Here is a 14,996-nt window from a genome sequence, read left to right as displayed (position 1 = left end):
CAAGAAAAAAAAAAAATGTATTTAATTTAAACCTTAGTTATAAAACCAAGCTATCTTTGAAGAGTTTAAGTCCCATTTCAAAGAAATAATAACCTGTACCCATTAATCCACAGTGAAATGAAGAAGAATCTCTAGCTTTTCTAACTTTTTAGTTAGAAAAACTTTAGAAAAAATTGAAAAGTTTATAAAGTGTAAAAACGGACAAATACATCTACTATTTAAGTTTCTTACTTCACTTCACCTATAACCAGAACGTATAGGCAGAGTACATGGGAAAAAAAAAGTACTTAAATTAAAGGACTTAAACATACCTGAATCACCTTGTCTACCTTCAGGTCTTCAAGAGATGGGTACAGAGACATTTTTGCAGGATTTTCCTAAAGAAAAAAGAAAAAATTTCTACGATTCAGATTTTATTGAAATTTCAACAGTACATGCAGCCAGCAACATACACATAAACGTGTATAAATGTTTAACACAAGAGACATTTAATTTGCAAAACACATGGGAAAATATGAGCGTGCAGCTATACTAAAAACTGCTGGCTGATGAATGGTTGCCAAACTACCTCTCCCTCCCTTCTGTGATCAAACTACATCCATTACAGATCTTAAACGTCCCTTAGTAAAAAGCCCCTTGATTTCTGAAGTTTAGAAAGTCAAAGAGGGGCTTCCCTGGTGGCGCAGTGGTTGGGAGTCCGCCTGCCGATGCAGGGGACACGGGTTCGTGCCCCGGTCTGGGAAGATTCCACATGCCGCGGAGCGGCTGGGCCCGTGAGCCATGGCCGCTGAGCCTGCGCGTCCGGAGCCTGTGCTCCGCAATGGGAGAGGCCACAACAGTGAGAGGCCCGCGTACCACCCACCCCCCCCCCCAAAAAAATAAAATCAAAGAGAACGATTATGTGACTCATCTAGCTTACACAAGGGCTTGGCAACTGAGCCAGTATTATTACATCCTTCTAACAAAAATCGACAACAGCTCATACATGTTACCTATGTATAAAACCTCTATTATTAGGAAAACATATATATACAGATATTACATAAATATGTATATGTAAAAAACAATATACACCAACTGTTATCAAGAGTTCTATCTTTAAGAGAAATGAATGAAATAGATGGTAAGGGACTGAGGGATAAGAGGGACATTTTTATATTTTAAACATTCCTATATTGTTCAACGATTTTTAGTGACCATGAATTGCTTTTTGTAGTAATTTAAAACAATTCTCTAAAAGAATTACAGGGATATACACTCCAAAATTTTGTTTAGCTGTTTTGAGATGAACACTTCCTTTAAACCCAACAAAACAATATATTCTAAATTGGTACAGGGTTTGACATATCAATTTACTACCTCCCAATCAAAATCCACCCATAATTGGCTGCTCTGTGGAAATGGAGATGGGCCCTCTAATTATCTGCTCTTCTGCCAGGTGGCAAGATGCTGAGCTCTGTCAGCAGAGGAAGCTGGAGGCACACCGCAGGAGAAAGGGTTTTTTCCTTTCTAAGTTCCAGTGTACGGCTCCAGCCAGGCGCCAGCTTGGAGCAGCCTAAGCACCCAGCTCCCGCAGTGCACAGCAGCCAACCGTCCCCAATACTCTGTCGAGCACATTCCCAGCAATGGTGTCACCAGCCAGGCATCCCTCATGAGTAGCTTTCCCTAGCACCCCCTTCCTGTGGCTTGCAGCGAGTTCCAAGGTGCGGCATCCCAAAGGAAGACTTATCCAGGAAGTTTGGTATCTCAGCAACTTCACCGTCCATTGAGTGACGGTTGCACTCTCTCCAACAAAGCCTGGATCCCGATACAGGAAGAGGACAGCTCATCCTGGGGCACTCTATCTCAGCCCTGGGGTGAGCAGACACTTAGTAAATGTGCTCTTCCTGTGTTCTTTAAAGTTCTCTTTACTTCTGACTGGCCAATCCCTGTTTCTTCAATCATGGTATCGTTAAAAATTCTGTACACTAAACTTTCACTGTTCAAATTACTATATGGTTTCTGTCTCCTAGTTGCATACTAAATGACAGTTCTTTTTTAAATTGATACACTTCACATACCACAAAATTCACTCTTTTAAAGTATACAATTTGACAGTTTTTAGTACATTCTGAGCTGTGCAACCGTCCCTATCATCTAATATAACATTTCCATCACCCCAGAAAGAAGCCCCATGCCCACCCATTCTCCCGTCCCTCCAGCTCCCAGCAAGTATGAGTCTACTTTCTGCCTCTCGATTTGCCTGTTCTGGACATTTAACTTGGAATCACAGGACATGTGGCCTTTTGTGTCTAGTTTCTTTCACTCAGTATAATGCTTCCAAAGTCCATTCATGCTGTAGCAGGTACCAGTACTTCACTCCTTTTTAATGGCTGAACAATATTCCATTGTATGGATACGACACTTACTGGGTAGCAGTCGATGACATTTTGGGTGGCTTTACACTTTCTGACTTATGAACGATGCTGCTAATAATGCTAATGAGCATTTATATCCAAATCTGTGTGTAAACATAATGCTTACCTGTCTTGCTATACAGCTAAGAGTAAAACTGCCAGGTTATATGGGCATCCTCTAACTTTTTGAGGAACTGAACTGGTTTCTGAAGTGACTGCACCACTTTACATTCCCACCGGCGCATGAGAGGGTTCCAGTTTCTCTCTATCTTGGCCAGGGCGGTTGTCCCTCGGCGTCTGCGGGGCACTGGTTCTAAGAGCTCCGCTGCCCACGCCCGCACACATACAGCCTGTGAAGGCTCAAGGCCCTTACATAAGACGGCACAGTACATACCCGCTATCATCTGCTGTTTATTACAGCAATCCTGCTGCACGTGAAGCAGCATCTCGTCGTAGTTTTGATCTGAATTTCCCTAATGACTAGTAACGTTGAGCATCTTTCATGTGCCTAGTAGCTATTTTATATCTTCTTTGGAGAAATGTCTATTTAAATCCTCTGCCCATGTTATTTCTTTTTCTTGCCTAATTGCCCTGGGGTAGAACCTCCAATAAAATACTGAATAGCAGTAGCCTGATACAGTTTTGAAGAGGAAAACGGGGCCTAGGTTTGTGGATAAAATGCAAATTCTTGAGAAAGCACAATCAAACATGGCTTAACTCTATTAATCCGGGGAAACAAAATCAAGTACCTTTTGTGTCTCAAAAAATCACTTCCCTAGAAGCTTTCTCCTTAAACACATTTTATTTAAACTTTCAACCATTTTATCGACATCATAAACACAATCATTTTAAATTCACTGTAACTAATGTTGACCAGTAATCCAGGTGCTATTTCCATGTTTGGTTCTGCCACTGGTCACCTACAAGATCCCATTTTTCCTCATGAAAAATGAAACGGATGAGTGGCTCATTTCAAAACTCACTGAGTAGTTTTCTCAATTTTTTTTCCCCACAGAAGCTTTTCTTCAAATATTAACTGAAGTTGTCTCAACAACTCTGAGGTCACTCATACCCACACACTCAGGCCAAGAAAAGAAATGGGCTTTCCAGAATTTTTTTAAAAATAACAAATATCACCCCAACTTATACTTTTTTAAAAATTTAGTTTGTTCATTTTAAGTATGTTGACCTTAATTAAATCTCACCATTCTTCTAAAATACAAAGGATTCCTTAATGTTTTTACTTCAAACTATGCCTTGGTCTCATTTCATCCAGTTTCTTTCCAAACATTACAACGTTCCAGCCACAAATGACTTGCCATTTCCTACCCAGGTCAAGTGTTTCTGTGTCTCCACATCTTTATAAAAGCTTTGTCTTCTTCCTGGAATATTCTCCCAGGACGTTTCTATCAACATCTTAGTCAAGGTGACTTCTGTGAGGTCACCTTTGATGACTTCAGTCAGACATCCTTTGTCTCTCAGTTCAGCAGTTTCACTCTGCCTCTCATTACAGCTGGTTTATGTTTAACTCTGCTACTCGAGATCAAGGCCCACATTTAATTTTTTATTTATCTAACACAATACCTTATCCTGACAGGAAACAAATGTTTATCAAATATTTTAGCCAATAGTATCAAAATTACAGTAAACAAGATATGGTTAAAACTTACTGGAAAGTTCTAATTGTCTCACCTTGCAAGTCTACTACTTTTTTGGGTTTGGTTTTTTTGTTTTTTGGGTTTTTTTGCTTTGTTCTGTTTTTGCCACATCGAGCAGCTTATGGGATCTCAGTTCCCAGAACAGGGATTAAATCCAGGCCAGGGCCATGAAAGCCTGGGATCCTAACCACGAAGCCACCAGGGAACTCCCAACAAACCTACTACTTCGAACAACACTGTTAAAAGCGTTCCAGGAAAATAATAAATGTTTGTATTATTTTTCTTGAAGGACTCCATTAACTCACTTGTATGGTATATTTAAACCTTTGACGTAAAGCTAAGTGTCAAAAATACTTAGCCCTGGGGACTTCCCTGGTGGCGCAGTGGATAAGACTCCACGCTCCCTATGCAGGAGGCCCGGGTTCAATCCCTGGTCGGGGAACTAGATCCCACATGCATGCCACAACTAAGAGTTCACATGCCACAACTGGGAAGACCGCATGCCACAGCTAAGGAGCCCATGAGCCACAACTGGGGAGCCTGCCTGCCACAACTAAGACCCAGTGCAACCAAATAAATAAATAAATATTAAAAAAAAATACTTAGCCCTTTTTGAAGAACCACAAGGCTACTCTTGAAATCCTTTCAATTATGTTTGGAATTTCAGAATGATCAATAATGAGATTTAAGAGAACTCTGAAAATAATTCCATTGCATCAACGTGAGAATTCCCATTTTACTCTCACTTAAAACTCTATCAAACACTATGACTGTACCAACTAAAGACAAAATCTCTTTGCAGGCCTTCTCTTCAGCCGACGGAGCAATCAGTGAGAAGGGAGAGCTTACAGCTCTCGCTGCTCCTGAGATCAGTAGACACCACACCTTTGCCATGTACTCTAATGGTCTGCTCACAACATTACTGACAACGTAACAACTTTGTTTCATTGGTCTAATTCCTGGAAAGAACTGGTGCTCTTCACTGACCCCTAAACCCAGGCCTGGGCCACTCTATGCTTCCGGCAACCTCCTTGCATCTCACGCCTCACTGAACGCCTCTGCACGCCGTGGTGCAGGCCTTTAGAAAATAACCCCCCAAATCAATTACTATGAAGAGATTTCTCAGTGCTTCAAACAGTTTCAGGGTTCTTCCAGAGCAACTGAAGACAAAAAAAATTTGACTAATTCTGCCTCAGTATCAAGTTTTCCATCTGACCCTCTACCTCCTCAGGGCAATGTCAGGGTAACTTCCTCAGTCCTTAAGTATGTGCACAGACCAAAGAACTCTGAAATTCTGACACTGTATGTGATATTTTGGAACACCCAGTTAACCTGCTTTCTAGCAGCAAGGCTCTGATCAACAAAGTAGGAAACATGCTCGTGAAGATGTCCCGTTAATGTCACCTAAATGGCAGCACTTATCATTTTCTGGGCGACTGACTCATTCCTTCTCTCAAACCACCCACTACAACTGGCCTCCCCTTTTCAAAATGGTGTGATCGTTCAAGGTAAAACAATGTTTGTCAGCTTGTTTAGTCGGAGTTGTTTTTTAAAAATCTTGGGATGGTGAAAATTCAGGACTGCAGAACCACTGATCTTAAAAAAAAACACGGTGCAACACGTCTGGTGCTCCGGTTTTTGTAGCCGCCGCCCAGGGGACAACCCCTGATCGCCTGGCTCCGGCTGCCAGCAGGGCGTACGTTCACAGGTCCCCCAGGACTACAGCGCTCCTACTGATGGCAGCATGGAAGGGGCTGGACCTGTATGACAGGCTCACCCCGAAGGCAGCTTCAGGTGTGAGGAAGACCCTACCTGAGTCCCCTCCACCACCAACAAGCCAACAGTGCGCTGCATCTGTGGAGAGGACAACGGCACCATCATCTGGCTCTGTCGGCCCAAATGTGCGGCCCAGTGATGGTCTAACTGCGGAACCCATACAAGTTGGTGCCCCACCAGCTGGCCTACCGAGAAAACAGTTCTTAACAGGTTCTCCTCCAGGGCACAGTGTAAAGACAGCAGACTGAACTGCACCCCAGACTCCCCGTAAAAGAGGTCGATTACCTTATCTTCAAAGCTGGGGCCTGTAGAGCAAGCAGGCTTGTAATTAAACACACACCCAGGGGCTATAATTCTCTCCAGAAACTGGGAGGGCCAGCAGGTACCATCTGTGCACTCTCCCTCTCTCTGTCCCACCCGAGGCAGCCAGCGTCTCTGAGCAAGGACCTAGTGCCAGTGTACACGTCTGCTGCCCACAGGGGACATCCCTGGCCCTGGCGGCCACCAGTTCAGCAGGACTGTAGCAAACAGGCCACAGTCAACTGGCAGTCCTACCAGGGCTCAGTGCAGAGGGAGCAGACAGAAATGCCTATTTCCCAATCTTCCCCTGAAACAGGTAAATTCGCACACTTTTAAAACTGCTGCCTGAGAGCGTGGCTTCCCAACGGCCTGAATCTAGGGGCTGACTGCAATCCTCCCCGTTGGGCCAGTGACAGACCTGACACACCCTCAGCTACTGGGAGCCAAAAGCAATAAAGCAGGCTGCTGGGAAAGCTGAATGGTTATGAGACACAACCAAGAGCTGGTGCAGGGTCGAAGGAGAAGGCTCATCTATGAGGCCAGTCGTGTAAGACTAGGAGAGGTGGCTGTTTTATCTAAACAGAGAGTCAAGGAAAACGAAGAAACAGAAGAACATGACCCAAACGAAAGACCAAGATAAAAGCTCTGTAAAAGAGACCTTAATGAAAGTGATTTACCTGATAAAGAGGTTTAAATTACCGTCATAAAGATGCTCACCAAGCTCGGAAGAACGATGGATGAACACAGTAAGAATTTCAGAAGATACTGAAAATATAAGAAGGCGCCCAGTAGAAATCATAAGGCTAAAAAAATACAATAACTAAAAAACACAATAGAGGAGTTCAACAGCAGACTAGACAAAGCAGAGTAAAAGAAGAAATGAATCTGAAGAAAGGAAGAAACAAAGCAGAAGACAGGGCAGTGTAACTCATCTGATCAGAGCAGCAAAAAGAAAAAAGAATGAAGATAGCTTAAGAGAGGTATGAGACAACATGCTAACCAACATTTGCATCGTAAGGTTCCCTGAAGGAAAGGAGAGAAAGAGGCAGAAAACTTACGTGAAGAAAGTTTCCTTCACATAAGAAAGAAGAAACAATGGCTGAAGATTTCCCTAATTTTGGGAAGGAAACAGACATCTAGATCCAGGAAGTTCAGGGAGTTCCAAAAAAGAGATGAAGATACGCACACCAATACATATTATAATTAAAATATCAAAACGAGGAGAGAATCTTAAAAAGTGACAGGAGAGAAACAACTTGTTATGTACAAGAGAACTCCCAAGAGACTGAGCAGATTTTTCAGCAGACACCGCAGGCCAGAAGGAAGTGGCAGGATATAAAACTCAAAGCACTGAAAGAAAGAACTGCCGCCAAGAACACTCCACTCAGGGGGCTTCCCAGGTGGCGCAGTGGTTAAGAATCCACCTGCCAATGCAGGGAACATGGGTTCGAGCCCCGGTCCAGCAAGGTCCCATATTCCGCGGAGGAACTAAGCCCGCGCACCGCAACTAGCAAGCCTGCGCGCTAGAGCTCGTGAGCCACAACCACTGAGCCCACGTGCCACAACTACTGAAGCCCACGTGCCTAGAAGCCCGTGCTCCACAAGAGAAGCCACCGCAAGGAGAAGCCCACGCACCGCAACAAAGACCCAACACAGCCAAACATAAATCTTTAAAAAAAAAAAAATACTCCACTCAGAAAAGCTGTCCTTCAGATTTGAAGGCAAGGTAAAGAGTTTCTCCGACAAGCAAAAGCTAACAGAGTTCATCACCGCTAGACCAGCCTTATAAGAAATTTTATAGGGATTTAAGTTGAAACAAAAAGGTGCTAATTGATACTTAAAGTATCAATCCCAATGGTAAAAGTAAATATATAAAAAAATTCAGAGTAACCTAAAGCTGTAAACATGGTGGATTAATCACAAAGCTGGAATACAGGTTAAAAGACAAAACAAAACACAACTAACTACAACCATTTGTTAAGGGAAACACAGATAAACGGATGTAAACTGTGACATCAAAAGTATAAACGGGGGTGGGGGATGTAAAAATGTAGTCACAAGGATCCCCACCTTGCCACTTTTATTCAACATACTCTTGGAAGTCCCAGCCAGAGCAACTAGGCAAGAGAAAGAAATAAAAGGCACCCAAAATGGAAAGGAATAAGTAAAACTGTCAGTATTTGCAGGTGAAATGTTACTAATACGTAGAAAAGCTGAAAGAATCACCAAAAAACTGTTAGACCTAATAAATTCAGGAAAGCTGGAAGATACAAAACCAATACACAAAAATCTGTTGCCTTTCTATACACTAGCAATTAACTACCAGAAACAGAAATTAAGAAAACAATCCCATTTACAACTGCATCAGAGAAATAAATTTAAATAAGGAGGTGAAAGACCTGTACAGTGCAACTACAGCACACTGATGAAAGAAATGAAAGACAACACAAATAAACGGAAAGATATTCCATGCTCCTGGGCTGGAGGAATTAATATTGTTAAAATGTCCGTACTATCCAAAGTAATCTAAAGATTTAATGCAATCTGTCAAAGTTCCAATGGCATTTTTAAAAGAAAGAAAATAAACGACCCTAAAATTTGTATGCAATCATAGAAAACCCCAATAGTCAAAGCAAACTTGAGGGAAAAAACAAAGCTAGAAGCATCACTTTCACTTTGAACTATATTACAGAGCTATAGTAACTGAAACAGTATGACACTGCATAAAAACACACAGAGACCAACAGAAGAGAATAAAGAGCCCCAAAACAAACCCACGCCATGTATGGTCAATTAATTTGTGAGAAAGGTGTCAAAAATATACAATGGGAAAAGTACATTCTCTTCAGTAAATGGGAAAACTGGACAACCACACGGAAAAGAATGAAATCTGACCCCTATCTTACACCATACACAAATATCAACTCAAAATGTATTAAAACTTGAACATAAGACCTGAAACCATAAAATTTCTAGAAGGAAACATTGGCAATGAGCCACTTGACATTAGTCTTGGTGATGACTATTTGGATTTAACACCAAAAGCAAAGGCAACAGAAGAAAAATCAACAAGTGGTACTACATCAAACTAAAAAGGTTCTGTGCAGCAAAGGAAACAATCAGTTGAAAAGGCAACCTACCAAATGGTAGAAAATATTTGCAAATCATGCATCTGATAAGGATTAACAGCCAAGCTAAAAAAGGAACTCATATAACTCCACAACGAAAAAATTAAAATAAAAAATACAATTAAAAAAAGGGCAGAGGATCTGAACAGACATTTTCCCAAAGAAGACATACAGATGGTCAACAGATACATGCAATGGTGTTCAACATCATCAGGGAAATGCAAATCAAAACCACAGTGAGATTATCACCTCACAGCACAGGAAACAATTGAAATGCTCTATCAGAGAAGTAATCTAAAGTTCTTCCATATGGTAGTGAAGTAAAAACCTTCTTAAGGTCCTAAAACATCGTGTCTTCAAGTCCATAAGGATAACCCGGAAATCTTGTTAATAACACAGATTCTTGAGTCCTGGTCCCAGAAACTAAAAGAGTAAGTCTGGAGTAGAGTCCAGAAATCTGCCCTTTAACCCTTTGTATACCATCAGCGTCCAATGGACACAATTTTAAATTCTGAGTTTCTTTTTTCAGAAGTTCTATTTCACGACTTTTATTCTTTCTTAGACAAAAGAAAGGGAGGGAGGGATGAACTGGAAAAAAAAATCTTTAAATAGAGTAAAATCACCCTACCTTACAAATATCACAAGGGTTCAACTGGACTCCTTTATAAATCTAAGATGCGTTATGGAATCTTAGTGAACTTATTTTTCCCATATCTTGAAACAGTTTTGCTACTGTATCTAGGAATTACTTAATCATTATTCATCCGTTATTCCCAAGTATGCTAAAGAAAAAACTAAAATGACAATAGGAACAAAAAGTAGAATCATTCTTATTCATTCTAGCAATACATTATGTCATCCTTCAGTATGTGTTGCCCAAAGTACTGCATCCTCTTCCAAAAATGTATGAAGTCTGGAGACACCATCTTTGTAGCCTTTTTTTTAAACTGTATTCTTTGAACACAGTAGAAAATATGGGATTTTTCATTTTTCACCCATGATGGCACAGAGAATAAACTGGAGGAAGACATTAGACAAATCAGAAATGAATACAAAGAAACAAATAGCTGTACTCTAGACTTTTATGATAATGAGGGAATTGATCAAAAGCAAACCTCAGACTATGAGTTTTCAGATGAAGATATCTTAATTGAAATTCCTCAAACTTAAAGATCAATGAGTAAACAATATGCCTATACTTAATTAAAAAAATACAATTTTTCAGTTAGTCATTCTGAAGAAAGCACTTTATCGTACAATATTTTGAAACAAGTCCCTAGATCCTGTTTAAAAGGATATTTACCATCTTCTTTCCTCTTTTACATCTATACAGCAAAACTTACTGGATTTGGTTTGTAAGTAGCCAAATGAAGGCAGGTAGTTAAACAAAGGTGACCAGATGAAAATAGCAATGTAGAGAAATTTTAAAAAATCTGTTGCACTGACTATTCTAATTGGTATTTATAAAAGTATAAATGAAAATTCTTTGCAAATGTAAGTTAGATGGTCATCCCTGCAAAATCATGAACCATGAAAGTTTGCAAAAATACTGCATTTTGACAACGCAAGTACAAAAATTACTGAACAGTAACGTTAGAACCTATGAGAGATGGGTATGAAATCTAAAATCCAGTATTGTGTTTTGACAACCAAGTGCATGAAAAAAACCTAAAAGTAATGATAAGCTAAGATATATTAGAGATGTAACTGAAATCTGGAACAATATTTATAAAAAGGATATCTCCCAACTGTATGGAGGACAGTTGATGAGCAATTAGTTGCACTCAAAGATGTTGCCCGTTTCAGCTATATATACCTTCAAAACCAGGAAAACTTAGAACAAAATTTTTGGTTTCTTATGTTCAAGTTGTTATTAAAATTCTGCTTCTAGTAAAACCGTGTTTCCCTATGCCTTTATTTTCATTTCTGCAAGTTATTCATAAAATGACCTAAATTATACAAAATATTCACTGGACCCAGATGATAAATAGTAATGATCATGTTTTCTAGCACACGGTGGATTCATAAGCATTCCAGACGATTCACATATGGTGTCAAGCAACACACTGTGATAAAGTCCTAAACAGTCTTCATGGCAGTGTTTCTCAAACTTGGCTCACCACCAGATCAGAATTATTTGGGCACTAGTTAAAAATACTTTACCAAGCCGACACAGATTTCATGGAAGGACGTAGGAATTATTCTTTTAATAAATATCCCAGGAGACTATGATGATAAGCAATTGAGAAATATGGTCATATGAAGTCTACTCTAAGTACAACTTCTTTTTACCCATAAGATTCCATTTCCCACCTATTGAACTGGCAAAAATCCAAAGCTGAACAACACTGATAATGAGGCTCTGAGAAACACTCATACATTACTGGTAAAAGTGTAAAGTAGTATAATTTCCACAAAGAGTAAGTTTGCAATATCTACGAAAATTGTACATGCAGATACCCTCCAACCCAGCAATACCACTTCAGGTTTTAGTCTATAAATATACCTACACACAAAAAGCAACAAATGTAACATTTTATTCACTGAAGCACCAGCTGTAATAGCAAAATTCTTTAAACAAAGGAGGAAGTACTAGATACACAAAATAGTAAACGAGGTCGAAAATATTATCACATTAACTGGAAAAAACAAAGCATTTAGTGCAGTATATAAAGTATGCTCAAATTTGTGTTCAAAGGAAGGGGGAACTTAAGGAACCAGAAGAAGAAACACAAACTAAACCCAAAGCTAGCAGAAGTAAGGAAGTAACAGACATAAATAAAAAAGAGAAGAAAAAAATTAAGAAAAATCAATGAAAACTAAATTTAGTTCTTTAAAAAGATCAACAAAATCGACAAACCTTTAGCTAAATGGACTAGGAAATAAAAAGAAAACTCAACATGTTAAAATGAAAGTGGAAATACTAGCAGAGTTTCTACAGAAATAAAACGTTAAGTCTCTCTACAAGAGAGCACTATAAACAACTGTACACTAACAAATTGGATAAACTAGATGAAATGCACACATTCCTAGAAACACAAAACCTATCAAGACTAACTCAGAAGGGCTCATGCCAAGGAGTACTTCCCAGAACTGCTGCTGCCAGTGTCCTTGTCCCCACAGTGAGCCACAGTCCTGCCCCCCGCCTCTGCAGGAGACCCTCCGACACTAGCAGAACATCAGGAAGGCTCAAGAAGGAAAATGAGGGTGATGTGACAGAAGTGAGATGTAAACATGATGAAAGATCAAGAAGGTGTGAAATTTTGGTTTAATGCTGAGAGTGTCACTGAAGTGACTGTTCATAGAACACCGGCACAGCATCTGGAGAAGCCAGGAGAAAGACAAAACCCCAGTGAACACTAATACCTAAGGCGCAGGTGTAAGAAGAGAGGCTTGCCCAGAGGATGGAGAAAGCAGGGGGCAATGAGAAGAGTGCCAGGAAGAGTATGGTACCACAGAAGCCACAGGAGAAGAGATTTTCAAGGAGAAAGTGATCAAACATCTAAAATGCAGCAGAGAAGAACCATCTAGCAAAACTGTAAATTGAACGCGTCATGTTCATGTTTAAAATTTCTATAGAAACTAAGCTGCTGGCCAGAGTGTCACCATCAGGATGGAGACACAGGCAGTTCCATACTTCAGTTGTGCTCCAAGAAATCCAACTAGCAACTATCCATAGACAAGACACCAGTGTGAAAATCTCAGAACCTAGGAAAGAGGCTAAAGCCCTCCCTCTTCTCCCAGAGCACAGAGAGTGAGAAGGACCCCAACAGAAGGTTAAGAGGAGCAGCTACACTCTGACTGCACCACCCCTTCCCCAGGCAGGCACCGTACCACAGTGAGGGGGCTTCCCTGAGCCTATAGCTTCTCCAGTGGGAAAAAAAGAGCCGAAGGTGGACATCGTGCTCCCCCAGTGTTACAGGATACTTTCCAGCAGGTACACTTGGGTCCTGCCTCACAGAGATCATTGGGAAATCTGAGGGACTTGACCACTGAGGATCAGACGGAAACAGAGAAGGACAATGGGGAAGCAACTAGTGCTCAGATCTTGGCAGACCACATTCCTCCTTGCATCTGTGCCCCAGTGGAGACCCCAGCCAGTGACTCTGCCCATCTGCAGAGCTGAGCCGGTTGCCCTGTCTGATCAGGGGTCCAGTGGGCATTCTGCCTGGCTTGGGTCCAGGGAGCTGTGCTGCCCTTGGAACTTGTTCTACAGCCCCACTCCAGCAGGAAAACGGATATGAAGCCCTGCCTTCACAGAGTCCAGTCAGTGGCACCATGTGGTTGAGGATCACAGCCTGAGACTCTACTCGACCAGGAGCAATTGCTGAGCCAAGCCCACAGCCCTGCCCAATCTAGAAATCCAACCAGTGGCACTGCACTGCCAGGGAACAGAACCAGCGACCTCACCTGACCAGAGGTGGAAACTGTCAACCAAGAATACTATACTAAGCAAACCTGTCCTGGAGAAATGAAGGAGAGATAAAGACTTTCCAAAACAAACAGAAACTAAGGAAGTTCACCACTAGACTTGCCTTATAAGGAATTCTAAAGCGTGTTCTTCAAGTGGAAGCCAAAGACCGCTAATTAACATTTCAAAACATATGAATGTGTAAAATTCACTGCTAATGTCAAATACATAGATTCTCTAATATTGTAATGATGGTGTATAGTTCACTTACAACTCTAGGTTAAAAGCTTTTTTAAAAAACAGCATATTAAAAATATGCAGAAATGCAAAGCATCCTAAGAGACTACTACAAGCAACTCTATGCCAATAAAATGGACAACCTGGAAGAAATGGACAAATTCTTAGAAAGGTATAACCTTCCAAGACTGAACCAGGAAGAAACAGAAAATATAAACGGAGCAATCACAAGTAATGAAATTGAAACTGTGATTAAAAATCTTCCAACAAACAAAAGTCCAGGACCAGATAGCTTCACAGGTGAATTCTATCAAACAATTAGAGAAGAGCTAACACCCATCCTTCTCAAACTCTTCCAAAAAATTGCAGAGGAAGGAACACTCCCAAACTCATTCTATGAGGCCACCATCACCCTGACACCAAAACCAGACAAAGATACTACAAAAAAAGAAAATTACAGACCAATATCACTGACGAATATAGATGCAAAAATCCTCAACAAAATACTAGCAGAAAGAATCCAACACCACATTAAAAGGATCATACACCACGATCAAGTGGGATTTATCCCAAGGATGCAAGGATTCTTCAATATACGCAAATCAATGTAATACACCATATTAACAAATTGAAGAATAAAATCCATATGATCATCTCAATAGATGCAGAAAAAGCTTTTGACAAAATGCAACACCCATTTATGATAAAAACTCTCCAGAAAGTAGGCATAGAGGGAACCTACCTCAACATAATAAAGGCCATATACGACAAACGCACATCAAACATCATTCTCAATGGTGAAAAACTGAAAGCATTTCCTCTAAGATCAGGAATGAGACAAGGATGTCAGCTCTCACCACTATTATTCAACATAGTTTTGGAAGTCCTAGCCACGGCAATCAGAGAAGAAAAAGAAATAAAAGGAATACAAATTGGAAAGAAGAAGTAAAACTGTCACTGTTTGCAGATGACATGATACTATACATAGAGAATCCTAAAAACGCTGCCAGAAAACTACTAGAGCTAATCAATGAATTTGGTAAAGTTGCAGGATACAAAATTAATGCACAGAAATCTCTTGCACTCCTAT

General features: G+C 40.5%; 1 protein-coding gene across 2 annotated transcripts in view; it reads right to left on the bottom strand.

Moving 5' to 3' along the window:
- Window positions 1–14,996, bottom strand: part of SDCBP (syndecan binding protein) — a 36,586-nt gene that overhangs the window by 14,734 nt on the left and 6,856 nt on the right. For both annotated transcript variants that reach the window (XM_012534897.3, XM_004274990.4), the window contains exon 2: window positions 312–377. In XM_012534897.3, the coding sequence (XP_012390351.1) occupies window positions 312–362 (51 nt within the window). In that variant the 5' untranslated portion in view covers window positions 363–377. The remainder of the gene's footprint in view (window positions 1–311; window positions 378–14,996) is intronic.

The sequence above is a fragment of the Orcinus orca genome, chromosome 17 (genome assembly GCF_937001465.1).
Source record: "Orcinus orca chromosome 17, mOrcOrc1.1, whole genome shotgun sequence".
In the NCBI taxonomy this organism is placed as follows: domain Eukaryota; kingdom Metazoa; phylum Chordata; class Mammalia; order Artiodactyla; family Delphinidae; genus Orcinus; species Orcinus orca.
The sequence above is the reverse complement of the archived record's forward strand: the minus strand, read 5'-3'. Positions and strand labels throughout refer to the sequence as shown.